Genomic DNA, 26,996 nt, shown 5'->3' on the forward strand with positions numbered 1-26,996 from the left:
TGTGTTCAGAGATGATTTATTTACAGCTATTTTACTAAATGTATTGATTCCAATTATTTATGTCTATTCAACACAAAATCCAAGTCCTCCAAAGACAATTTGTATAACATAAATATTATTATATTATTATTTATTTCATATTATTATAATTTATTATTTATGTTTTTTCACCAACACCTGTGATTGGTCCATGTTGTTATACACTGAGAAAAATTACGGGAAACATCCAACTAATTATTTGTCAGCTATTTAATTGAAATTAGACAGCGACTGGGGCGTAAAATATCTCTAAACCTGACATCTTTTCTAAGAAACTAGTATGAACGAAAACTGCCATATAATATGCTAGCTAGCTAGTGTTTTTCAGCCGATGATAAGCTTTCGGTTAAAGCCTAATGTGATTTACACATTTAATTAATTGAATTGCTCGTTCAAGCCTCGGCTGGGTCAGTTGGCATTTCTGTGTGGAGTTTGCATGTTCTCCCCACGTTCGCGTGGGCTTCCTCAGGGTGCTCCGGTTTCCCCGACAGTCCAAAGACATGCAGTACAGGGGAATTGAGTAGACTGCATTGTCCGTAGTGTATGAATGTGAATGAGTGTGTGTGGATGTTTCCCAGGGATGGGTTGCGGCTGGAAGAGCATCTGCTGCGTAAAACATATGCTGGATAAGTTGGCGGTTCATTCCACTGTGGCAACCCTGGATTAATAAAGGAACTAAGCCGAAAAGAAATTGAATAAATAGACTTAAGCATTCATTTAGTTGTTGAAGCGTAAAAAAAGATGAGAGACTGTCTCCTTTCAAAATACTGAGGTAAAATAAACTAATGCTTGAAAGACATAGCAGGGGAAAATGGAATTTAATGCAGTGCTTCTTGTCTGGTCTGAAACCCACTTCATGTTGTATATCAATCAGGCTGTGAAGATCACTGATTTTTAAAGAAATCAGACCTTAAACGTGGCAAGTTTATATTGAAAAGACGGTTCACAGGAAGCGCTGAGGCTGGCTGGCTGAAGTTTAAAAGTCTGTAGCCCATTAGAGGAAGAAGAAGCAAGAAATCACTGATCTATATAGGCGAGTTAGCGGTTTGTATCAGTCAGGATGCGCGCGCAGCGAGGTCGCAGAAAAAAACCGGGAGCGTTAGCATTTACAGCGAGAGAATGATATCCGATGCGGTACAGAGTTTGTTGTAGTCATTAGAGATGATTGATTACAAAGCCTACTATATATTTTATTTACATAATGCTTTCAGCGTATTATAACAGCTTGTAATCCAGTGATATGCACAGTGATTCAGCAAAATTAACGTTAAAGTGAGCGGGGTTTGTCTGACAAGTCCATTTACGATAGCACCCTCCAACCCTACTGAAAAAAAAACAGCTTAAACCAGCCTAGGCTGGTTGGCTGGTTTTAGCTGGTCGACCAGGCTGGTTTTAGAGGGGTTTTGGCCATTTCCAGGCTGGTTTCCAGCCATTTCCAGCCTCCAGTCTTAGCTGGTCTGGCTGGGAGAAGACCAGCTAAAACCAGCTTGACTAGCCTAGCCATGCTGGGAGCCCAGCCAAAACCAGCTATGTCCAGCTTAAACAAGGCTGGTCATAGCTGGTTTTAGCTGGTCAGTTTCCAGCCTGACTAGCTAAGACCAGGCTGGAAATGGCTGGAAACCAGCCTGGAAATGGCCAAAACCGCTTTAAAACCAGCCTGGTCGACCAACTAAAACCAGCCAACCAGCCTAGGCTGGCTTAAGCTGGATTTTTCTGCAGGGAATGGATATATAATAATGGCCAAGCATATACAACTATCATTAAAACTCCAAGTGATTTTATAAGAGAGAAGTCAAAGGCCTACTTGTTCTGTGTGGTCATGTGCAAGAAATATGATTGCCAGGTTCAAGTCTATACAGATCAGTGTAAGAAACTCAATCTCCCAGCATTCCAATCAACCACGTCTTGCGTGATGACGTCAGCGCCAGGCGCACTCACGTTTGACAACTTTACATTTTCTTCAAAGCAGCGGTTATATCAAGATAAACGAACGTTGTTTTAATGTTATACTGCACAATGGAGGTTGCGTTTCCGCGCGATACAAACTCAAGTGTCAGCAACAAGGAGAAAAACGCTGTATTTGGTGCTGCTCACCTCTTGTAATATGAACACGCTTGATCATTTTACAAATTAAAAGTTTACAGTTAGCTCAAATGACTTTTTAGCGTCGACATCCGATAAGGAAGTATAGCGGTCTGGCCATAAATGACTACAAAAAAAACAACTGATGGACAGGATATGAGACACACCGAACTCAGGAAAGATTGTTTATAACAGCGATTGTTACTCATTTGGACCCACTGAGAGAAGCATTAATCCAACTAACATTAGAGGTAAGCTTTTATTCTATTTAAGTTTGTTTGTATGGCGCTGTTCATAATAATTAATGTCTTATGCAGCTTCACAAAAAGTGCACAGACCTTTCTTGGTGTTATAAGGTGGACACAATACTCATAGTTACTAAGGTTTTATATTCGCACATTCATTCATTCACAACTTGTGACATGCTTTCTATATTGTTTCCCATTAGTACTTTGAATATATTTGGTCTGACATCACATTTATTATGACTTCAAAATAACATTAGCACTATTTAATTGACTATGAACAATGTCGTTGGCTGCTAATTTGATAGTATTTGAAAAGAGTACATTTCTGAAATTTATATTATTAAGGAGAATTTACGAGTGTGTGGATATACAGCCAACATTAATTACCTCAATTACATGGTTAACCTGGAGTCAAACAGTATAGTGTACTGGTATCAATATTTAATACATTGTCAAGTAAGTGTATTTGTATTTAAGTATCTCTACAATCTATGAAGTCGTCACTAACAGCATTTAAAGGATCCTGCAGCTCTTGAGGAGCAGATGATACGTGCTTTAATGTTTTGACATTCATCTTAAGGTGTTTTAAGTGCATATATTGCATCATATGTCAGCACTAGTCACTTTAAATAAGGTAAATAATCCGCCTAGCTAACTTGTCGGTGAAAATGTTTCATGAACAAATATATGCTTAAGGTTATTCCAGCAAATATTGATTTTTTTAACCATCTAAAGTTGAAATAGTGCTATTGAGGTGTTCTAAGACATGTCTGAAAACTAATTTGTTGTTCTTTTATGCAAATAGGTAAATATATTATTATGTATTTTTCATAATTAAATGAATATTTTGTAATTCATTCATTCATTTTCTTTTCGGCTTATTCGCTTTATTAATCTGGGGTCACCACAGTGGAATGAACCGCCAACTTATCCAGCATATGTTTTACGCAGCGGATGCTCTTCCAGCTGCAACAGATCACTGGGAAACATCCATACACACTCATTCAAACTCATACACTACGGACAATTTAGCCTACCCAATTCACCTCTACTGCATGTGTTTTGGGCTGTGGGGGAAACCAGAGCACCCGGAGGAAACCCACAGGGAGAACATGCAAACTCCACACAGAAACCACTGTGCCACTGTGACGGCTATATTTTGTAATATATATTATTATTTGTTTATAAAGATTTTTAGACACCACAATACTAATGGTCTTTGGAATGTTAAGAAGTTAATAATTGCGGGAATAATAATCGTGATAATAGTAATGATAATACTAATAATATATAAGGGTTATTTCATAATAATAGACAAAAATTTAAATAAGTAAATATCTATATATACATATAAACATGCACCAGGGCTCAAAAATAAGGACTGCCCGATGGCCCAGGGCCAGCGTGCGGGATGCTCGGGACAGTAGATGGGATTGTTAGTGGCCCGATCGGACATGTGCTGCCTTGTCACTAAAGTTTAATTTGGCTGCGACTGTCAACTGGGTGCAAACAGGGTGCTTTCAAACCTAAACGTTTGTTTTGCAACCTATCTATCTCAGTTAGCATGGTTCTAGCATGGATGTGAATCCCGCAATCACTCTCAGATTCACGCCAAAACAATCAGTCCGAGATCGTTTGTAATGAGGAAGCCAAAATAATCTAAAGAACTAACGAACCAGGCTATATGTGTATTATAATTGTGTAATAGTCATGGGTATATGAAAAGAGAATTACGAGGAGGGCCTAATGTCATTTCTACCGGCAAATGTGCGTTTTATGAAAGTGAAAGCATGCTGAAATATTACTGAGAGCTGTTTATCTGTTACAAAAACCGACAGAAATTGCAATCTGATCATGTTTCCATATTTTAATCTTATAATATTTTGCATTAGGCCTATTGTTTTGTTCATTTCTGCACTGACACCTGGAAAGAAAGATCAATATTGAATATTCAATATCAATATATTAGTTAATCTGTTATTTCTCTCTATAATTTAACCCTACTATATATATATATTACCCAATTTATTTACATAACAGTTGTATTTTCTTAAATTGTCATTTGTATTTGAAGAAAAGTTATGCTGAAGTTATGTTTGGCTTTTGTCGCATTATTTAAAATATGTGGCTAAGAAATAGTTATTAACTACTTTTTTTTTGGTGGGACCAGTGAAAATTTTGGCAGGGCAAGTAAAAATCAGAACCACTGGCCCGATTAGGCCAGTAGAAAAAAAATCCTTAGCGTTGAACCCTGTACACAGTGAAATTTTATCAGTAGTGCACATAATAAAGCAAAAATGATGCTCACTGAATCGCATAAATAAAGATTGCCTAATTTAAAATGTTCAAGTGGTCTCTTAATATTTTTCCACAGCTCTGTGTTGTTTGTGTTGAGTATTTTTTCAACGGTCTCTGCTTTTTATTTTATATTTATTTTATTATTTTGTAGTATTATTACTAGGCATTTAGCATGGTTATTTTAGAGATTACTATTTATTTCAAATGTAGATTTTCATGTTTCTTTTTTATTTTAAGTGCTTATTTCAGTAATGGAAATGGTTTGGGGTTTATTATTGCATTTCACCATCAAAACAAAGTTCTTTTCCAATGCCATGTCAAAAAACACAAATATACTGTAATTCCTGCTGTTTCAAAGGAATATGACAGGACCAGACAGAATCTGCTGACATTTTTTGTATTTCTTCGCATAATTTTGAAAATGACTATAGGAATGACTTTGGGAGTATCATAGCTAAAACCGTACATATATGAAATAAAAAATAGTACATTTTTAACTTTTAGATAATTTTTACCATGCAAATCCAATTTTGATCCACTAATTTGGTAAACAAAGTAAGTCTCTTATATAATATATATAACAAAAGACAGAAAATATTACTTTACAATCTGTATTGTAAATAAATCAGATGAACATTTTCATATTTGTCAATAATATTGCTGAAAAAAATATGTAATAAATAATGATTAAATTAATAAATAGACTCAATGATGGGCTAAAAATTTGCGGAAATCTGCAAATTTCCCTGCACAGATTCAGTGTGGGCCTAAATATGACCAATAAACAAGTAAGTACCATAGTTATGGAGTCAATTTAGGGCCATAAATACTTGCAAAATAAAATAAAGTTTGCAAACAAAAAATAAAGAATTGAGCAAAGAAATAAATAAATTAAAATGCAAATCTCTAAAAATCACAAAGCAAAAATTAATATTATATATAACTATAATATTAATTATAAAACTGCAAAGGGAAAATTAAGTTTTGAGGAATAAAAATTAAATTTGCAAACAAAAAGAACTGCAAATAAAAATCAAGCAGTTAAAAAAAAAGAAAGAAAATATTTGCAATAAAAAAAATATATATATAAATTCATATTTGCAAAACATTTTTTGTAGCATTGCCTTTACAAACCCATCCAGTCAATGGCCCAGACCTGCCTCCATTTAAGCTACTTCATCACCTGGAGAGACAGTACAACAGAGGTGGCCTGACAGCCCAGTAGGGTTCCTTGACGCCACCCCTTGTCAAATCAGGGCCACAAAGTGAAGTGAAGTGCAAAGTGAAAACAGCATCGCAAACTCACGGTTGACTAAAAACCTAATCAAAATGAGCATTCCAATTGACTGGACGGGTTTTGGAAAGTCAATGCTATGAAAAATGTTTTGCAGATATGCATAGTTTTTTATTTCATTGCAAATATTTTAGTATTTTTTTTATTTTATTTCCACTGCCTGCTTTTTATTTGCAGTGCTTTTTTTGTATGCAAATTTCATTTTTATTCCTCAAAACTTAATTTTCCCTTTGCAGTTCTTCATTTTTGTTAGGAAAATCAATTTCCATTTCTAAAAAGTTCATTTTCTCTTAGCAATTTTTAGAGATTTGCATTTATTTAAATATTTTTTTGCTCAGTACTTAATTTTTCGTTTGTAAAACTTTCCTTTATTTTGCAAGTATATATGGCCCCAGATTGACTCCATACATAGCAGTTTTTGTTTAGTTTTCCCTCATCAGTGGTCAGTCTGAGTGTCTGGTCTCGTGTTATCTGACAGCAGGAGTGGGTCCGTTAACAGAGATCCTCCTGGCGCCACTCAGTACTCTTGTGGAGCAGCTGTGTCTGTGTTTACTGTCCCGGGATGATCATAACGCTGCAGCAAATGTTGTTGCTTACTGCTGTAAAATGAATACACACTGATTTCCTGTCATCGCAACACTTCCACACATCGAGGGTCGGGTTAGGAAGTATGTCAGACTGCTGGGAGTTTATGTTGGAGGGAACTTCAGGGATTTGCAAGGGTCTGGTTCTATAAAAATGCCACATACATTGTTTTCAGTAGTGTATGATGTGATGGTATTATGATAGTGTGCTATGCAAGTATTACCTTCACTTAGATTTAAAAAAATAATACCTGGATATTTTTACTTATTCTTTTTCAGTATTAGTTTTATATGTAGTTTATCAAATATTAAACATTAATAAAATATTTTGGATGAGATATAATATATATTTTTTGATTAAAAAACAATAATAGTAAAATTAAATAATATATAAAATAATAATTGGTTATGAATAATAATATAATATTTAATTAGATTTTTTGTTAAATGTAGAGATTTTAAATAGTTTATACACAGCTATTTAAACATTTACTATTATAAAGACTTTACTATTATGTTGTCTTAAAATTAATATAAAACAACAATTATGCTAAAAAAAACTATGAATAACATTTAAATTTTAAATTGAGGATAATAAAAAAGGTAATAAAGTAATTATACCTGCATTTTAAATACATTTTTCAGTAATTTGTATAATATATCAAATAATATACATTAATAAAATATTATGGATGAGATATAAAATAGGTACATTTTTAAATTATATTCTAAAATAAAAATGTATTATGAATAATAATATATGTAATTTGTAATTTTTTTAACATGTAAAGATTTAAATATTTTATATATAGCTATTAACAAATTGCTGGAATTATTAGTTGTGTGTTCATTAAAATCAATGTTAATTTTAGTTTTTGCTATAAAGGTCTGAATTTTTTATTTATTTTAAATTTTTGTCAAAATTTCTGATAACATTATTGTCATTTAGCTTTGATATTTTCCCCAGAAAAACGCAATACAGCATTTTTTTAAATTTGATATGATTGAATAAGGGTTATTCCCAAACATATTGTTCTTATATTTACATTTCGAAGTTAAGACTTTACTATTATGTTGTCTTAAAATTAATGTTAAACATGAATAACATTTAACTTTTAAATTGGCAGGAAAGCTAATTAAATAAAACAATAAAACATTGTTTATAAATTAAAAAAATGATAATAAAATAATAACACCTGCATTTTTAAATACTTTTTTTTGAGTAATAATTTTATATAATATATTAAATATTATACCATAATAAAATATTATGGATGGGATATAAAGAGATAAATTTTTTTTATTATATTCTAAAATAATAATTGGTTATGAATAATAATATAATATTTAATTAGATTTTTAATTTTTATGTAACATGTAGAAATTTTAAATAGTTTATATACAAAAGGCTGGATTTATTAGCTGTGTGTTTATTAAAATCTTTGTTAATTTTAGTTTTTACTATAAAGGTGTGACTTTTTTCTTCTTCAAAATTTCAGATAAAATATTGTCAGTTTTCTCCCCAGAAAATTGCAGTACAGCCAATATTTTAATTTGATATGACTGAATAAGGGTTATTCCCAAAAAATAAAGTTCTTCTTTTATTTACATTTTGAAGTTAAAACTTTGCTATCATGTTGTCTTAAAATTAATATAAAACAAAAATTATGCAAAAAAAAAAAAAAAACTATAAATAACATTTAAATTTTAAATTTGGAAGAAAATAGTATAAAGAAAACATTGTTGAGCACACCGTCACCTTGACAACAGTAAGTAGACCTTTGCATTGAGGTGGAGCCATAATAAGAATATCCAGCAGTCCTTCAAGATTCTTGCTGGATTTTAAATCATAAAAAGCTTATGATTTATGAGAGCTGAATATCAGAAGAGTGTTACTGAACTCTCTATTGCTGACCTCTGTCTGTGGATATCCTTTATGTCAAACCTTTTTTTTTTTTTTTTTTACATGTGCTGCTTGTTCATCAACTCTGTTCTTTGTACGTTAGTTCAGTAAATCAGGGTTTTCTCTGCAGTGTTTAGTGTAAACAGTTGCAGGCGTACAGAAGTGCTTATTCTCAGAAATCCACAACTCGATATAATCTAGTTTGGTTAGTGTGCTGAATCCTGATATTTCCTTTCAGATTGGCCTAAAAGACCATGACAACCTCAGAGCCAATCAAATTTCGAGTGTTATCTCTCAACTGCTGGTGAGTTTGCTTTTCACTTTTTATAATTTATTCTGTCTTTTTAATATATGTTTGATTGCTTGATAACGAGAATCATGTAACAGTTTTGCTCATTTTTGTACTGTAGTCAAAATATCAGATTTTTAAAAATGTCTTTTCACTACCTGACAAAAGTCTGTTGATCTCAGTTGTAAAAGCAACACGTAATAACTTGACTTCCAGTTGATCATTTGGAAAAGTGGCAGAAGGTGGATCTTTCTGCTGAATCATCTGTTGAGCTGCATCCCATCATCACACATACGGCAGAAGACCTACTGGAACCAGCATGGACCCAAGATTCCCACAGAAATCAGTCAAGTTTGGTGAAGGAAAAATCATGGTTTGAGGTTGCATTCAGTATGGGGGTGTGCGAGAGATCTGCAGAGTGGATGGCAACATCAACAGCCTGAGGTATCAAGACATTTGTGCTGCCCATTACATTACAAACCACAGGAGAGGGCAAATTCTCCAGCAGGATAGCGCTCCTTCTCATACTTCAGCCTCCACATGAAAGTTCCTAATAGCAAAGAAGGTTAAGGTGCTGCAGGATTGGCCAGCCCAGTCACCAGATGTGAAGATTATTGAGCATGTCTGGGGTAAGATGGAGGAGGCATTGAAGATGAATCCAAAGGGTTTTGATGAACTCTGGGAGTCCTGCAAGAACACTTTCTTTGCCATTCCAGATGACTTTACTAATCAGTGATTGGAGTCATTGCAGAGATGGATGCAGTCCTCCAAGCTCATGATGGAGTCAGACACAATATTGATTCTGTTTTCACTGCAGCAGGACTTTATATTCTACACTGGACATTATTTCTGCTCAGTGACAAGACTTTTGTCTAAGCAAAGTCAGATCTTACTGTCCTAATAAAATCATTAAAAATCAAGGCATGATCATATTTTATTGTGGTAAAAGAAGCGTAATCTAGAGGCCTTTGCCTTTCATATAAGCCACTTCTGATACCAAATGATCAACTAGAAGTCTAATTATTATTTGTTGTACCTAAAACATGGATAGGCGACAAGACTTTTCTCAGGTAGTGTATGTTTAATATGCATTGCTACTGTGCTGATTTTTAATTCAGTTTAGATTTATTTCTTTAGACTTTAAATATTTAAAAGGTAACAAAAATATAAAACTAAAAATTGTTTATGAACATATTTACTGTACATTTGCTTGAATCAGTTATTAAATATGCACTGGAAAAAATTGAAAATCCATTGGATTTGGTAAAAAAAAAAGGTAAGTGGTTGCAAACTTTTTATTTGGACTGAATTTAAACAAACTAATTAGGTTGAACATTACGATATTAACTTGTTTGTTTAATTATAGCCCATATAATTTGTTTGCAATCACTTAACCTAAAAAAAGACTAAATCTAATGAATCGTTTATATGGAATGCATTATATTTATATGGATTTTTCTAAAATGCAAAGCAGAAAGAAGTGCATGAAATAATGTGTTTTGGGATTGTTTTAGGGGGATTCAATACCTCAGTAAGAAACGCCAGGAGCGCTTTGTTCTGATTGGAGAGCTGCTGAATCAGGAAGAGCTGGATGTAGCATTACTGCAGGAGGTGAAAACTTTTACACACATAAAATATGGGACTCTTAAACTTTTTTATTTATTTTTATTTTTTTGGTGTCACAGATATTGCACAGATATACACCAATAGGAGCCACGTCTCATGCAGTTTATTCAACAATAACATTTTAAACTAAAATCTTTCCACACTAAATGTTTTAAATATAGTTAATATTGGTTTTATGTAGAATTTCAGATTGAAGTCGCTTATTTTAGTACTTCATCTTCATTTTTTTAAGTGTTTTTTTTTATTATTGAAATACAATTAAATCATTCATATTTTTAATTAATGTATTATTTTATGCTTTATTTTCTGGTTTCTTACCTCTTCACTTCTGTGAAAAATACAAATTAGATGGCGATATTTAATCAATTTTAGAAAAAAAAGACAAAAAAGACAAATTTAATCAATGTATCCATGCTAAATGTTTAAATTCAGTGTATAATTATTTTATTTAGATTTTTACTACATTTTACTTTAGTTTAGGCTACATTTCTTTCTCATTTTAAGTGTATGTTTTTGATGAATGAAATGTATTATTTCTTTGTTTATTTAGGTGACATTTTAACAAGCTTAATCAAAAAGTATCCATGCAAAATTTTCTCATTTTAATTGTATTTTTTAAAAATCATTCATTCATACATTTTCTTTTCGGCTTAGTCACTTTTTCAATCTGGGGTCACCACAGCGGAATGAACCGCCAACTTATCCAGCATATGTTTTACGCATAAATGAAATGTCAACTAACCCAGCTGAGGCTTGAACCAGCAACCTTCTTGCTATGAGGCGACAGCACTACCTACTGCGCCACCGTGTCGCTCGTGCTTTTTAATTAATGCAATACATTTGATATGCTTTATTTGTTGGTTTAATTTTTATCTTTTAATAAAACAATCTCTACTTTTTTTTGTGAATAATAATGCAACCTACACTGAAAAAAAGTATTTCTGCAAAATTGCTGCAACAATTGATATGGGTTAAATTTAAACAAACAAAAAAAATGTAGTAATGTTCAACTTAATTTCTTTGTTTAAATTCAGCCCAGATAAATAGTTTGCAACCAATTAAATAAAAAAAACAAAACAAAGAAATTTAAGGAATCATCTTTGAATTTTTTTCTGTGTAGAATAGTTTGCAACAACAAAAAGTAACCAAACTAAATCATTAAATACAGTATTTTGCTGTATAATTGCATGTTTTGTCACAGGTCTGGTGTGAGAAAGACTTCCTGTATTTAAAGAAGAAGCTCAGCACTGTATATCCACATTCTCATTATTTTAAAAGGCAAGTCATGATCTTTATATGCACTGATTAAATATGTTTCTTTGCAATTCTGTGCGCAATTCTTTAAACTGTTTGAACAAATGTACAAATAAACAAATGCATTTTCTTTTAACACAACTTCTCATTTTCAGTGGATTTTTTGGGAGCGGACTTGCTGTGTTTTCAAGACATCAAATCCATGATGCCTTTCTCTACAGATACTCTTTGAACGGATATCCATATATGGTGGGTCTGACTAGAAGCATGTGTAAATTACATACACACATTCTATTTTTTTATATAAAACAAAAAATATGTATATACAGTTGAAGTCGGAATTATTAGCCCCCTGTATATTTTAATCCCCAATTTCTGTTTAACGAAAATAAATAAAATAATTCAACACATTTCTGAACATAATAGTTTTAATAACTCATTTCTAATAACTGATTTCCTTTATCTTTGCCATGATGACAGCACATAATATTTAACTGGATATGTTTCAGGATACTGTTCAGCTTAAAGTGACATTTAAAGGCTTCACTAGATTCATTAGGTTAGTTGGGGTAATTAGACAAGTCAATGGATAACAGTGAGTACAGTTACATGGACACTAATAATCCGATTTTAATGTGATTAAGAAAATACTTTGATAAAAAGTCAACCATGTAAACAGTGATTTCTGATTAATTTAACCCGATTAAGGTCATAATCGAACTAAACTGAAATCAGATTAAGACATGTGGAGTATGCCGATTTGAGTGGCATTATTGAAGTGCAGTACAAACATGCAAACACTGCAATCAAACTGGTATCGTCGTGTAGGATTTTCGCCACATTTTACTACAGGATAGTGCACACATCAATGCATTGGCAGAGGGTGTCAATGGGGCTGTAGTCATTAGACAGTAAGGCTAGGCAGATCTGAGGCCCCGTTTACACTAGTGCGTTTTAGTTTTAAAACTGTGTTTTAGAATGAAAACGATCCGCGTCCACACCAGCGTTTTACCCAGCATTTCTGAACAGCTCTCCATCCATACCATAACGCTGAAAACGCACATTACGTGACCACACACACACTCTCGGGCAAGCGCTGCAGCATTTCTACCCAGATGAGAGCTGTGCTGGTGGGACTGCTCATCAAGCATCTCCTGCTGGATCTAATCTCACTATATTTGCTAAATGTGATATTTAATTAATCTTGTTGTCTTTATCTAACCAAATATTCCCTGACTTTGGTCTTTTGAATCGATTACTTGTTCACAGTTAACGTGTTTTGGCTGAGCGCAAAGATAAGTTAATAATTAATGGAACCACATACATTCTGTATATTGACTGATCACTTCCCTTTATTTCCTATAATGTATAAACTTATTGTGTGTTATACTTTCATAATGGCTATTATTGTTTATTAAAACTGACATTCAGCAAAGCAGAGGATACGTTTCGTATTTTCAATGAAAATGAAAGGAGGCAGTGATGTTATATAGGCTCTGTTTTATTATAAATATGCATACAGTGAAGATGCAGCACGACGCCTTAACACTTATGCTGTCTGTGAAGTTGTTAATATCAAAATGAAAATAGGCAGTTCCTTAAATCATGTTTTCATTTTATTGTTGAGAAAGTGAAACAACATAGCCATGATGATGTGAATAAGGTTATACAGTACACTGTTCCCTTTGAAGATTTACCGCACATGTCCTCGAGGGTCTGTTTTCCATATCAAACTTGCGAAGTCTGAACTTACAGAGCAAGAGGATGCGCGACTGAACTGTGTGTGTAGGCTACTTAATATTGAGGAAAAGCCCCAATCAGATAGGCGAATGTCTGCAGCCCCGCCTCCGTTTTCCTCCATCTACACTGAGACGGAGCAGCAGCGTTTTAGAATGAAAACGGCCTCTCCAGCGTTTTCGAAACCCTCCGTTTTCGGCACTCGAAAAAAACGAGGTAATGTGGACGGATGGCATAACCGTAGCAAAACTTATGCGTTTTAAAACGAAAACGCATTAGTGTAAATGGGGCCTGAGTGTCATCAGCATAGCTGTGGTAGGAGATTTGTTTTTTTTGTCTCATTATTTGGCTCAGAGGGAGCATATAAAGGTTGAACAGGAGAGGTGCTAGAATTGAGCCTTGTGGAACTCCACATGTCATGGGTGTCCACATCATCCTCCTATTGTGACAAAATGAAAATGAAACACCCGAAATGACATGAAACTCCGGAAAAAAAATGTAACATGGAAAAACATGGATAGTGCAATAATCGAATTATGTGCTATAACATGTAAAACGGGATCATAAAAGGAACATTCAAAAAAACAACTCATGTAAATTCCTTAATCATATTATTGTCTTATTCAGATCAACGCAAATAATTTGATTACTGATGTCCATGTCAACAAAGCCACTGTTCGGTTCTGTAAACAATCGGAAAAAATATATTTCCCCCATTGTCCTTAAAATGGCTTTAAAAAACTTAAAACTACTTTAATTCTAGCCGAAATAAAACAAAAAAGTCTTTCTATAGAAGAAAAAATATTATAGGAAATACTGTGAAAAATTCCTTGCTCTGCTAAACATCATTTAGGAAATATTTTAAAAATAAACCAAAATTCATAGAAATTATGTCCACATAATGGCCTTCGGTCCACATAAATAACAGTGTTTTTTTTTTATATTATTTTCTTAAATATTTTTGTTTTTTAAATATTACAGTTTATTAAATATAATTTTTTGCTGTCATAAAAAATCTTTATGGTCTTTAAACAGTATTTTATTGTGCAGATTCACTAACAGCCACCTGTAAAGAGCACGTCAGTTACAGACGTGTTGTAAATCAGCTTGTTGTAAATGTGTGTATGACATTTATGTGGCTTGAGTTTCCTCTTTCACTGTCAGATCTGATAGGTTGATCTGATCGCTTGTTAATGATCTGTTCTCATATCAGGCTCAGCATGGCGACTGGTTTGGTGGTAAAGCTGTGGGGAAGGTCTTGCTGAACATCAGTGGGCTGAAGGTTCATGTCTTTGTCACTCATGTAAGTTACTGATATTTGGAAAGAGCCTTTATTTTAATTTTAGTTTTCAATTACATTTTATGAATTGTGTTTATTTTTTGCTTTTATATTTTCTTTTTAATTAGATTTCAATTCAATTTTATGATTTGTGTGTGTGTGTGTGTGTGTGTGTGTGTGTGTGTGTGTGTGTGTTTTATTTGCTTTTCTTTTTTTTTAGATTTCAATTTAATTTTATGATTTGTGTGTGTGTGTGTGTGTGTGTGTGTGTGTGTGTGTGTGTGTGTTTTATTTGCTTTTATTTTCTTTTTTTTTAGATTTCAATTTCATTTTATGATTTGTGTGTGTGTGTGTGTGTGTGTGTGTGTGTGTTTTATTTGCTTTTATTTTCTTTTTTTTTAGATTTCAATTTCATTTTATGATTTGTGTGTGTTTTTGTATTTGCTTTTGTTTTCTTTTTATTTAGATTTTAATTTAATTCCAGAATTAGCTTTCAATATATATTTTTTTATTCAGTTTTTAGTCATTTTAGCACTCCAGCTTATTTTATTCCAGTTAAATATCAATGCTACATTTATTTTATGTTTTTGAATTAAATAATTTTAATATTTTATAATTTTTTTTCTGTATTTTTCCAATTAAAATGTTTAATTCCTTGTGATTAATACAAACAACATTGTATTTGATTTCAAGCGAGATGTCCCATTTTGGTGTAAACACCAAATTAGGTTTACATTGTATTGAAATATATAAAATAATGACCATTAATACAGTTTTGTTTATTTTAAATGATCAAACTCTTCCTACAGACATATATATATTTATAAATAAATATATATATATATATATATATATATATATATATATATATATATATATATATATATATATATATATACTGTATATATACTGTATATATATCATTCGGTCAAATGAAGCTCGCTCTCTTCATGTTTGGGGGTGGCTTATATCTGTGCCTTTTGATGAGCGCCAGCTGTGATCGCGTGGGTTTCCCCCACAGTCCAAAGACTTGTGGTACAGGTGAATTGGGTAAGCTAAAATTGTCCCTAGTGTATGAGTGTTTTAGGGCCAACATGTGATCATTAATAATCTTTTAATATGTCACCAAATGACCTGACAGGATATTTTTCTACATAAACTATTGTTACACTGAATAACGTTTTAGTTGTTGTTGTTTTTCTCTCCGCAGCTGCATGCAGAGTATTGCAGAGAGAAAGATTCGTATCTCTCGCACCGCGTGGTTCAAGCCTGGGAGTTGCAACAGTTTATAAGGTGCTAAAAGTCTCTCTTTTTGATTTATTTATTTTTTGTATCCGTGACTGCAGGTTTATTTTTAAGACTAATATTTACATTGACAAGCTTTATACAAGTTTATAACATTGCAGATCCATGTTGAAAACATACTATAATAATAATAATAATAATATTGTATTTATGATGCACTTTCATTAATCTCAAAGTGCAACAAACAAAATTTGTAAAAAAAATATTATTTAGATGCTGAGATTTTAGCATTCTTTACTTAATGTGCACTAAATAAATTTTGACAAATGATGTTCATATTTTAAAGCATCAAAATAATACAGCAAGGCCACACCCCTTTTTGATACGGACGCTATTTTTTAAAGACACACTCCTTACTGCTAATAGACTGCTGTGTGTTTTGAGACCATAGACTGTAAAAGATATGGACGTAGTATCCGTGATGTCACCCATAGGTTTCTGAAGAGTGCAAATGAAGCTTCTAGTAGGCGTGGTCAACCATCGCCATTTTGCTTGCGTGTCATCGCACTGTCCAGGGGTGACTAAATGAGGACAAATAGGCAGAACGTCAGTGGTGCTAAAGATGCCTGCTAGCATTTTGCTTAGACGGGCTTTTCTTAGGGAGAAACGCTTAATACTTCATAACCTGCGTCTCATTTGTGTTCTGACCACATGTGTTTGGTTGTAAACTATATCAATAAAGTGTTTAGTCTTTTAAAAACATCGCTATAATACATTGAGCCACTAAGCTTTGTTTATATGACGTTTTTCTACAGGAGGAAAATGCTTATTACTTCCAAACACTTCAAATATAGTCTGTGTTAGTAAATGCAAAGCTATTGATGAAATCCAGGCATTACAGTGTAAGACGACACTTCAGATGACTTTTTATAGCCTACAGCTAATCAATCTTTCAGATTCTGGAGTGCAATCAAGTTCTAAAGAAAATTATAAAACAAAAACATTTATATATACATGGTATATGAGTATAGAATTTCACTTACCTGAGAAATGGAAGTCACTTGAATGGTTTGTGAGCACAATTAAGTGCACACAGCATGCCATATCATCTGATAATTGGAGGAAATAATTCCAAAAGGCAACTGACTGTGTAAAGCCACAAAAAACAAAACAAAAATACGCTGTATATGCCGAGTTCAGCGGCTAATCAGCCGGAATCGATGGAGGTGACGAGACGGCGTGCAGCGAGACCTAGCTGTCACTCAAGTTGCCACGCCCTTAATTATATAGACTTAATATAACTTAATAAAACGCATGAGTTCTAAAAAAATTCACCTCCCTCACAGTTGTCATGAAGGGTAATATTAGCTATATGCACCAAAACCATCTTTCGTAGCAGGCTGTAAACATGTTTTTATCAGCTGTAAAATTGGCCAATTTAGCATTGCAGTCAGAGAACATCTGGAATTCCTGGAGCCAGCCCCTATAGGCGAGTCGATGAATTGCAGTTTCAGTTACATCCGTATTGGCTTCTCGAAGGAGAGTGGGAGGTTGCCGATTGTTTGGGTCTTGGGTGTCGTTCACACCAAACACACTTTTCTGTTCTGAGAGTTTCTCGTTGACAAGAAAAAATAAGAAGTGTGCTGCACTTTTCATGTTGCTAGGCAACCATTGAATCAGCTCCATATTGTGCTTTAGCGCTGCTATTGATATTGTTACAATTGTATTATTAGCAGAAACTGCAAAGCATTAATGAATAAACAGAGAGCTCTTGCTCTGTTCTTGAAAGAGAGTGAGAGGTGTACCATCTCACGAGAAGGAGAAACAAAGGTCTGTCTGGATTCTTGAGACTCTCAAAAAGAAGTCATACAGCTCCAGATAACCTGAAACAGTGACCACTAGTTTCTCCTCCATATTTAAAAGTCTCTGTAGCCATCTTGACAACACAAACACTGCTGCACCTCAGCGGAAACCCCGTCTCTGCTTACATTTGATTGGACAATGAAAAAGAAGCGACTGTGCACAGAGCGCAATGGCAAAAATGCGAGGTAGAGATCTGCACGGGACTAAATTTTGAATTCCGCTCCCGCCCGCACCTGCCAGGTTTTAGCCGGAACCCGACCGCTCCCGCTTATATTAAGCACTTGATGTCCCGCTGCCCGACCCGCCCCGTTTTCTATCTGCCGCGCCCGATCCCGCTAAAGAGCGGGGGGAGAACAAAACCGAAAAATCACCCAGTTATACAGTCCAGACAGCCTATAACAAGCTGTCTGTATAAACACACACACGCACAGCACCGAGCACACACACACAGACAAAGCTTTCTCTCTCATTCGTGCGCGCGCCCTCTAACACACACTCATAAGCACCAAGCACAAACACAGGCAATGAGGCAAAGCTCTCTATCTCTCATTCGCACACACACACACACACACACACACACACACACACACACACACACACACACACACACACACACACACACACATACACACATATCTCTCATCTCTCATTCGCGCGTGCGCATACATACACACACACAAACACACACTGCAACAAACAAGCTAAACACAGCATCGCGCTATTTCATTTACACACATACATACGCGTGCTCACTCGGGAGTCAGGAGCGATATTGCTAGACAGCCTGCTCCCGTCCCAAATTAAACCCGTTACCGACCGCTCCCGTGATTTATTTGGAAATTTATACCCGCGCCGTAGAAATCTGGTCGGGTCCCGCGGCGCCCACGGGACAGCCGCGGGAATGCAGACCTCTAATCCGAGGCGCAGCAGGCAGTTAAAACGAGAAGTGCATAAGGGCTCATACACACCGAATGCGTCTTTGCTTCTAAAAACACTTGACACGGCGCTCAAAAATATGTTTTAAAAAAGTGTAAGGTCCATTATTATGAACGTGATGTAATAACGACAGTAACGGACCTGTTAGAAATAGGAAAACCATATGTTATGATAAGCACTTAAAGATACATCACACAACTCAGGAAATTTGGACAAAACTAAAACGAGCGCCTTCTCCGCCATGATATAATGGTATATAAAACCTTTGTCATGTCAACTTTCACTACAAACAGAAGCACTGAATGGTTTCCCTGCCTCCAAGCTCTTTTGATTAGTCCACTGCTTTTAGACCTGACAGTAATGAGCTGTGCTGAGTGTGAGAGTTAAAGATCTTTCAACTTGACATAGCGTCTAAAATGCAACGCTTATGTACGCAATGCTTCAAAAGAAGCAAGATGCAAGCATAACATTAAAACACATCCATCCAGCGCATGTTTACATTGAAAACAAAAGAAAAATTGCCATGTTGGAGAGAAAAATGCATTCTGTGTGAACAGCTCCAAAGCAGCACGCAAAACGCTTGTGGCCATTCGTAAACCATTCAAAAAAAGGCGCATAAAGCACGTTCGGTCTAATCACAGACTTAGTTCGCCATTACGGTCAAAACCTAGCTTTGAAACAATGTTTAGTATATCTTTATTACTTCATCTTATTTTTTTTTCTTAAGGCACACTAGCGCTGGAGCAGACGTGGTGATTCTGGGTGGAGATCTAAACATGCATCCGGATGATCTGGGCACCAGACTGCTGAGAAACTACACTGGACTGCAGGACAGCTTCACTGAGGCTGCTACATTTGATGTGAGTAACCTGAAGTCTTGTAACGAGGGAAATTTTGCAATGTTTACGTTATTATTCATGACGTCGTCTGTATGTTATTATTACCAGGGGTGCGAGGGAGGACTCACTCATATATCTGAAAACCCGTTCACACTTGCGGATGGACTCGCTCCATTTGGCGGAGGGATCCGAATCGACTATATCATGTTCAAGGTAAAGTTTCATATTAGCTAGCAAGCATGTAGCATCTGTCTGTCTGTCTGTTTGCCTAAACTCTTCAAAACTTCAAGCTTTTAAATAAATCCAGCTGTATTTTTCCACAATAAAGCTCTTCAGTCTTAAACAACAGCTGTTGATAAAACTGTACATCAACCAGTTGGATGTACATTATCCTTTACTTATTGCCTTAATTCTGAGTAATCCTGCACTTTCTGCACTCTTGTCACCAAGACAAATTCCTCACACATGTAAACAAACTTGTCAATGAAGCTCATCCTCCATCTTCTTCTACTCTGGTTTAGTAAGTTGAACAAACCTCAAGCCAAAGTCTTAGCCTTTGGCATTTAACACATCTTGCAGACATGAATAAAGCCTCAGAGAACTTCTGGTTGTCTAATTATAGCTTTCTTTTGTGCGCATGAATGCTAACAGTGTTGTTTGTGTGAACAGGGATCAGGGGAAGTGGATGTGAGCTGCGAGTCTTTGTCCACTACTAAGGGTCCTGTTCCTGGACAGCCGTTTCCGTACTCTGACCACGAGGCTCTCACTGCCCAGTTCCTGTTTACACCAACTAAAAAGGGGAATAAATGTGCAGAAAACAAATCCGGCTGTGTTTTAGGTAATTACACTTCAGTTTTGAGATCTTGGGTCAAAAACATCTTGCCAGTAAACTAAATAACTATTAAAGTTTGGGTGTTTTTGGCATGTGGAAGATTCATTAGAGGAAACGCTAGAGCAAAACTTGTATTTACTCATTTACATTTCAGGAACTCTCATATTGCTACAAACCTGTATATTATTATTATTATTATTATTATTTTTAATTATTAAATGATATTCACTCACTGGCCACTTTATTAGGTACACCTTACTAGTACTGGGTTGGACCCCCTTTTGCCTTCAGAACTGCCTTAATCCTTTTGACATAGAGTCAACCCTGGAAAGATTCCTCTGAGATATTGGTCAATCGGTACTGAGCCCAAAGTGTGCCAAGAAAATCTCCCCACACCATTACACCACCACCACCAGCCTGAACTATTGATGCAAGGCAGGATGGATCCATGCTTTCATGTTGTTGATACCATATTCTGACCCGACCATCTGAATGTTGCAGCCGAAATCGAGACTCATCAGACCAGACATTGTTACTCCAATCTTCAATTTTGGTAAGCCTGTGTTAATTGTAGCCTCAGCTTCCTGTTCTTAGCTGACAGGAGTGGCACCCGCGGTCTTCTGCTGCTGTAGCCTATCTATTTGCATGTGGCATTTGCACCCACAGAACTGCTGCTCTGTAAACCCTAGAGATGGTTGTGCATGAAAACCCAAGTAGTTTAGCAATATCTGAAATACTCCGATCAGCCCGTCTGGCACCAACAATAATGCCAAGTTCAAAGTCACTTAAATCAGCTTTCTTCCACATTCTGATGCTCGGTTTGAACTGCAGAAGATCATCTTGACCATGTCTACATGCCTAAATGCATTGAGTAGCTGCCATTTGATTGGCTGAATTTGCGTTAACGAGCAGTTGGACAGGTGTACCTAATAAAGTGGCCAGTTGGTGTATAATATTATTCTAATTATTATTATAACCTGTTAAGTTTGGCAAATTAATATTATACTACTAGTTTTGTCAAATGTTTTGTTTTTAATAGTATATCTATTGTTTTTCTTGGTTTTATTTCTTTGTTTTTATAATTTATTTAAATATTTTTCATTAATATTACTTATATGTACAGCACTTTGGTCAGTCTTATGGCTTATTTTAAAAATAACATTAATTAATTAAAAATTAAATAAAATGAACTTTTATTTTTATTAATATGCCTAAAATAATAACTCAGCTTGTCTGATACATTCTGTTGTAATGCAACGAAAAATCTACATTTTTGGTGAAGTTTCTAACCACAAAATTGCAAAATGATGATATCATGTTGAGTTGGTACAGTACATGATATCATAATTTTAATTTTAGGGCTGATATTGTGCAACAATTTTTTTCTTTACATCAGCTGCAATGTTGAAATGTTAAAGGTTGGTAAGATTTTTAAATGTGTTTAAAAACCTCACCAATAATGCTTTTATATTATAAAAAAAAGTGTAATAAGTAATATTGTAAAATATTATTCCATGTATCATAATGGTAATATATTAGTAATATTATATTATATGCCTAGGAAATAAAATTTTCATTATTATCAGTGTTAAAAACAGCCTCATCTTTGTGGACATCTATATATTCTTTAATGTATAATATGTACAAAAAACAGAAATTATACTTAATCTTTTAACACATTATAAATGTCTGCTAACGCTTTAGGCCACAATTCATGGCATTAAAAGACCATTAACTACCACTTCTAGCTTAATAAACTACTAATTAGCTGTTTATTATTAGTTAGTAAAGGATAAAGCCTGATTTATACTTCTGCGTCAAGTGACCGGCGTAACCCACGGCACATGCAACGCGCGTGGCTGTGCATTTATACTTCTGCGCGCTGTCTCTGTTGGTCTGCATTAACACTTCCGAAACGCTAGTTGGCAGTGAGGTGTAAATGTGTCTCTGTGTCGAGTTTCTTCGCTGCTTTTTTGCTTTTCCTGAACACTTCCGGGATGTACAAGTGGCTCAAACTCGCTCATTTTGAGGCAGGAACCGGCGGACATGCAACAACTTTAACTACGAGGTAAACATAAAACAAAACTTTCCATCCGGAGCTCCTTCACGGGACTCCACACTTGTAAACAATCGCTTGCGCCATTCGCGCGGCTCTCGGTCCCGCCCAGACTCGTCAGCGCTACCAAGCCAACTAATCACAGAGCTTACGCTACGCGTCGTTGCGACGTGTAGTTACATTTTTTGAGAGGTGCACGTCAGTGACGGCCACGGCGAAGGGCTATGCATCAGCGCCGTAGCATATGCGTGCGTTTGACGCAGAAGTATAAATCAGCCTTTAATGATGTAAAACAAGATCATGCTTTATAACTACTAATGAACAGTTAATATCTCTATAATAGGCAGGTAATAAGCCAGTAGTTTATAGCATGAATTATGGCCTAAACTAAAGTGTTACCAAATGTCTTAACAGTCACTTTGAATATAACTATAAATTTTAAATGTTGATTATATTTTTATACTTTGTAATTTTTCTACAACCACATACTCTATATCGAAAGTCTTTAAATAGTTAATACTTGTTTTTATTCTCTAACTTCTATCTCTCTAAATATAGATTCTTGTTGTTATTATAATTATTTTTAATATTGTTGTTATTATTTTAAGGTCACGAGTGGTTGTGTAAAGCATTTTACTGCATATCATATTGTTTGAATTTGATTTGATTTGAATTGGTTTATTTCTCAGATGATCTTCCTGAGCTGGTCAACACAGTAAATGAAGCTCGTACTGAAGTAAAGGTGGGTCTGCACTGCTCTGAGGGCATGCGCTACACCGCGGCCCGTACAGGAATCATGGGTCTTGTCCTGTTAATACTGGAGCTGGTCATCGCCGCCATCCCGTTGTTTGCTCTTGGAGCCGAACAGCCCTTTCCTAAAGCCACCTTCTACCTGCTGGGGGCGCTGTGCTTTGCCATCCTGCTCTCCACACTGATGCTGTACATCTTCTACAGTATGGAGGTGAAGGCACTGCAGGGCACTGAGGACCAGATGAGACTAGCAGTTAGTAGCCTTCAGGAACAGCTTAAGGAGTACCCCAAGGTTCTGTTCTCGGACCGTCAGCAAAATCCACTCGATTGCAAGAATCTGGCTCATTTGTAGATTTTTAGCAATGGAATTATAACTAATAACTAATAATTAATGGTTCATAACTTAATAATAGGTAGGTAATAAGCCAGTAGTTAAGTAGCCTTGAGGAACAACTTAAGAGGTCCCCTAAGGTTTTGCCCTCATACTATCTGTGAAACCCACTTGAGTGCAATAATTTGGCTCATTTGCAGCTTTTTAGCAATAAAATCACACTCTATAACTAGTAACGAACAGTTCATATCTTAATAATAGGAAGGTAATAAGCCAGTAGTTAAGTAGCCTTCAAGGACAGCTTAAGTAGTCCCCCAAGGTTCTGTACTCGGACCATCTGCAAAACCCCCTTCAATGCAAGAATTTGGCTCATTTGAAGCTTTTTAGCAATGGAATCATACTTTATAACCTGTAATAAACAGTTCATATCTTAATAATAGGCAGGTAATAAGCTGTTCCTGAAGGATACTTAACTACTGGCTTAAGGAATCCCCCAAGGCTCTGTCCCCGGACCATCAGTGAAATCACCTCGATTACAAGAATCTGGCTCATTTGTAGATATTTAGTAATGGAATAATACCTAATAACTAGTAATAAACAGTTCATATCTTAATAATAGGCAGTTAATAAGCTAGTAGTTAAGTAGCCTTTAGGAACAGCCTTAAGGAGTCCACAAAGATTTTGCCCTTGAACCATCTGCCGAAATCCACTCGAGTGCAAAAATTTAGCTTATTTCTATATATTTAGCAATTAAATCATTATTTATAACTAGTGATGAAGAGTTATGTCTTAATAATAGGCATGTAATAATCCAGTAGATATATAGCCTTCACAAACAGCTTAAGGAGTACCCCAAGGTTCTGCCCTCGGACCGTCTGCGAAGTCCACTCGAGTGCAAGAATTTGGCACACTTGTAGCTTTTTAGCAATGGAATCATACTTTATAACTAGTAATGATATGTTAATATCTTAACAGCTTAAGGAATACCTCAAGGTTTTGTCAACGACCCGTCTGCCTAATCCACTCGAATGAAAGAATTTGCCTCATTTGTAGCTTTTTGGCAATGGAATCATATTTTTTAACTAGTAATAACCAGTTAATATCTTAACAATAGGCAGGTAATAAGCAAGCAGTTAATAACCTTTAGCAACTTCGTAAGGAGTCCCCCAAGGTTCTGTCCTCGGACTATCTGAAAAATGGACTTGAGCACTAAAATTTGGCTAATTTGTAGCTTTTTAGCAATGGAATAATGTTTTATAACTAGTAGTGATTAGTTAATATCTTAATAATAGGCAGGAAATAAGCAAGTAGTTAAGTAGCATTTAGAAACAGCTTAAGGAGTCCCTCAAGGTTCTGTCCTGCAAAATCCACTCGATGGCAAGAATTTGGCACATTTGTATCTCATTTTCTACTGGCTTATTATCTGCCTGTCATTGAGATATTAATTGTTCATTAGTAGTCATGACTTTTAATTATGTGAAGGATGCTGGGCCAGATTTATGAAGTCTTAACACTTGTCAGGTTTTAATAACTATGCAGCTTTTTCACAATGTTTGTGAAAACAAGGTGATCATGGCAGATATAATTCACGTTTAAGGGAGCTTTGGGTTTCATTCAAGGGCCTCAGCAAACTTCCAAAAGAAGTGTAGAATTAGTACAAAAAAAAAAAAAAAAAATATATATATATATATATATATATATATATATATATATATATATATATATATATATATATATATGTATACCTAATGTATTAATTGATTTAGAACTTTTTTGTTAAATCAAGAATAATAATGATTATCGAACTTGCTTATCTAACAAAAATATTATGAACTTTAATCGTTAATTTATTCCACTCAATAATATTAACCTCTGAAATCATAATATATGCAGCTATGAAAGAAGTTTAGATTTAGATATGAATAAAAAAAATGTTTAAAACAAATAAAAAATAGGGTTTGTAAGGGTAATAACATATTAAAAATAATGTTATTTAATTTGCTTGTTAGGTTTTTTTAAGTTTTAATTAATTTTTTATTATTTTTTTTGGAAAATAACAATTAATACCAAATGTTTCCTCTTCAACATGATTCATTGTTTGAGTAAAAATCTGCACTTTTTCCACCAAATATTAATGTCATAACTCTTCGGAAAACAAATAACAAAGTTTTATAATACAATTCTATAATACAGAAATTAGATGAGAAATTAACAGAATTTAAAAAAATCTTTTCACTAAATGCATAATTAAATTAAACATTTAAAAAAAATTTATCATTTTCAAATGAAATCTAAATTTTTGCTACAGATGTGTATTTACATTCATGCATGCATATTATTGATGAACGGACCACAATCACTTGATAGGAATATTAAATTATGCTTTAAACCTTTTGCTAATGTAGACCTGCTGGGCGGGTGTTTCTGTCCTTCATGTGTGAAATATTTCCAATCATCATCATGTAAAGATTGTGTGCTTTTATTTGAAACTGGATGCTACAGTTAAGTTCGTCTTTTTGGGATACCAGAACATCTGTATTTTACCATTTGTTTTAATTCGGGAACGTCAAGTGAAGTATAAAACACAATGTACTGTAAGTCATGCTGTCATAACATTTGTGTATCTGTAAAGTTTACTTTTGTTTAACCAGTCAACAACCTCATTTATCTATAACAGAATGGTTTTATTACACAGCTGTTCCTTTTATAGAAAGAATAAACAAAGCACATCCGTTTTTCATCTCGCTGGTTCTGTTCTATTGATTTAAATGGAGTCTACTTGCCACAAGAGGGCAATGTTGGTTAGCAGAATTTTGACAATCTCTGGAAAGTTGACAGGTTTAATGCTTGTTATTATTTCCTAAATACACTTATTGGTAGTTTAATGCAGAACCTTCCGTTTCGCAAAAGGTTTATTATAGTGGAAATGCTTTTGTTAGATATTTTAAATGTTCTTCACACTGTTCAATCAATTAATGGTTCTTTGAAGAACTGGTCACTAAAATGTTTCACTAAACTGTTTGAATCTTCATAAAGGGATAGTTCACCCGTTCAATTAACTCACCATCATGTGCTTCAAAACTTCATGACATGGGTCTCAAACTCCTGGAAGGCTGCAGCTCCGTTTTGCTCTAACCCTAATCAAAAGAGTCTTAAATATCTTGATTAGTTGCATAAGTTGTGTTTGATTAGGGTTAGAGCAAAACTGCAGAGCTGCAGCCCTCCAGGAATTGAGTTTGAGACCCACACTGCAAAAAATGCTTTTCTTACTTAGATTTTTTTGTCTTGTTTCTAGTCCAAACATCTAAAAATTCCTAAATCAAGAAGCATTTTCTAGGCAAGCAAAACATATCGTCTTGTTTTCAGAAATAATATGTCAATATTAAATGAGTTTTTTCTTAAAACAAGCAAAATAATCTGCCATTGGGGTGAGCAAAATTATCTTGTTTTTCCTTTTGACATAAGATTATTTTGTTTACCCCATTGGCAGATTATTTAACTTGTTTCAAGG

At 34.6% G+C, this 26,996-nt stretch overlaps 1 protein-coding gene across 2 annotated transcripts; it reads left to right on the forward strand.

The window, feature by feature from the left end:
• The first annotated feature begins 1,981 nt into the window (after positions 1-1,981).
• smpd2b (sphingomyelin phosphodiesterase 2b) lies at positions 1,982-26,225 on the forward strand. 2 transcript variants are annotated; one of them, XR_011016104.2, is made up of 12 exons: positions 1,982-2,372; positions 8,687-8,752; positions 10,252-10,348; positions 11,565-11,641; positions 11,773-11,866; positions 14,568-14,657; positions 15,844-15,926; positions 19,405-19,537; positions 19,625-19,729; positions 20,186-20,354; positions 23,094-23,750; positions 23,787-25,266. XR_011016104.2 is itself a non-coding variant. In XM_001338333.9 (11 exons), the coding sequence occupies exons 2-11, from the start codon at positions 8,703-8,705 to the stop codon at positions 23,504-23,506; spliced, it is 1,311 nt and encodes a 436-aa protein (XP_001338369.2). In that variant the 5' UTR covers positions 1,982-2,372; positions 8,687-8,702; the 3' UTR covers positions 23,507-26,225. The 2 variants fall into 2 exon arrangements, 1 of the variants encoding a protein (XP_001338369.2); XM_001338333.9 differs by having other exon boundaries at positions 23,094-26,225.
• Positions 26,226-26,996: the final 771 nt, after the last annotated feature.

The sequence above is a fragment of the Danio rerio genome, chromosome 6 (assembly GCF_049306965.1).
Source record: "Danio rerio strain Tuebingen ecotype United States chromosome 6, GRCz12tu, whole genome shotgun sequence".
Taxonomy (NCBI): domain Eukaryota; kingdom Metazoa; phylum Chordata; class Actinopteri; order Cypriniformes; family Danionidae; genus Danio; species Danio rerio.

Coding starts and splice junctions, on each gene's coding strand:
- smpd2b (XM_001338333.9), top strand. CDS start 8,703: ATGACAACCTCAGAGCCAATCAAATTTCGAGTGTTATCTCTCAACTGC. Junction 8,753..10,251: donor GTGTTATCTCTCAACTGCTG/GTGAGTTTGCTT, acceptor GGATTGTTTTAG/GGGGATTCAATACCTCAGTA. Junction 11,642..11,772: donor CATTCTCATTATTTTAAAAG/GCAAGTCATGAT, acceptor TCTCATTTTCAG/TGGATTTTTTGGGAGCGGAC.